Source organism: Hipposideros armiger, unplaced genomic scaffold (genome assembly GCF_001890085.2).
Source record: "Hipposideros armiger isolate ML-2016 unplaced genomic scaffold, ASM189008v1 scaffold_385, whole genome shotgun sequence".
In the NCBI taxonomy this organism is placed as follows: Eukaryota; Metazoa; Chordata; class Mammalia; order Chiroptera; family Hipposideridae; genus Hipposideros; species Hipposideros armiger.
Genome location: NW_017731735.1, coordinates 843,580 through 844,359, shown reverse-complemented (window position 1 = coordinate 844,359; position 780 = coordinate 843,580). Strand labels below are relative to the sequence as shown.

At 48.8% G+C, this 780-nt stretch overlaps 1 protein-coding gene across 1 annotated transcript in view; it reads left to right on the top strand.

Moving 5' to 3' along the window:
* The first annotated feature begins 275 nt into the window (after positions 1-275).
* The window catches only part of NGDN (neuroguidin), a 12,715-nt gene continuing 12,210 nt past the window's right edge, over positions 276-780 (top strand). Inside the window, exons 1-2 of the mRNA XM_019663059.1 lie at positions 276-302; positions 658-721. Of these exons, the coding sequence (XP_019518604.1) occupies positions 291-302; positions 658-721 (76 nt within the window). The 5' untranslated portion in view covers positions 276-290. The remainder of the gene's footprint in view (positions 303-657; positions 722-780) is intronic.

Below are 780 nucleotides of genomic sequence, written 5' to 3'. Positions count from 1 at the left end.
TTGTCAATCAATCATTTGCCAAGTTTTTATTGGTTTAGCTTCGATCATTACTCAATCTAAATCACACGGTTCTCTCCAAGAGCATCTTTACGTCATTAGCTCTCCTCCTAAGTCTGACGAATTTATCCAGTTCTTCTATTCCATTGGCTGGACTCGCCCCTTTCTCTCGTACATCCTGTTTGGGCGGAAGTGAGTGAGCCTCTATTCCTATTGGCTTAGATTTGCAAGGGCGATTGTCTATCAGCCTATCAACAGGAAGTACGGCCCCGGAAGGGACGGGCTTTGTGAAAATGGCGGCGCCAGTGAGTACGGTGTGTCTTGTCTCTCGGCTTGCTGTCGTGAACATGTCCTTTTCCCTCAATGGCTCGAGGGAAGTTATTGGCCGAAGGAAGGGTGGTGATGAAAGTAGCTGCAGGGAGGCGACCTTCCTGGCACAGCGGGGCAAAAGCCACAGTAGGGAGACGGGGCTGTAGTTACCACTGTTCTTTAGTAACCTGAGGGCCTGGCGGGATATGAGGCGATGCTGCTTGTTCACCGGAGTAGGAAGGTCGGAAGCCTGGGGTGTTCGAAGGAAAAGTGGGGCTTCTCCATCTCAGACGTCCTGTGTTCTCATAATCCTGAGAAAACAATGGCTTTTCTTTACTCCCTTTCCTATAGGAGGTGCTGGAGTCAGACCTGCAAAGTGCCCAGGCACTTTTGAAAAACCTCCAGGAGCAGGTGAGTAATGGCACTCCTTTGAAATAGGTTAATCACCGATTGGCTTTGACTTTTTTTTTTTTT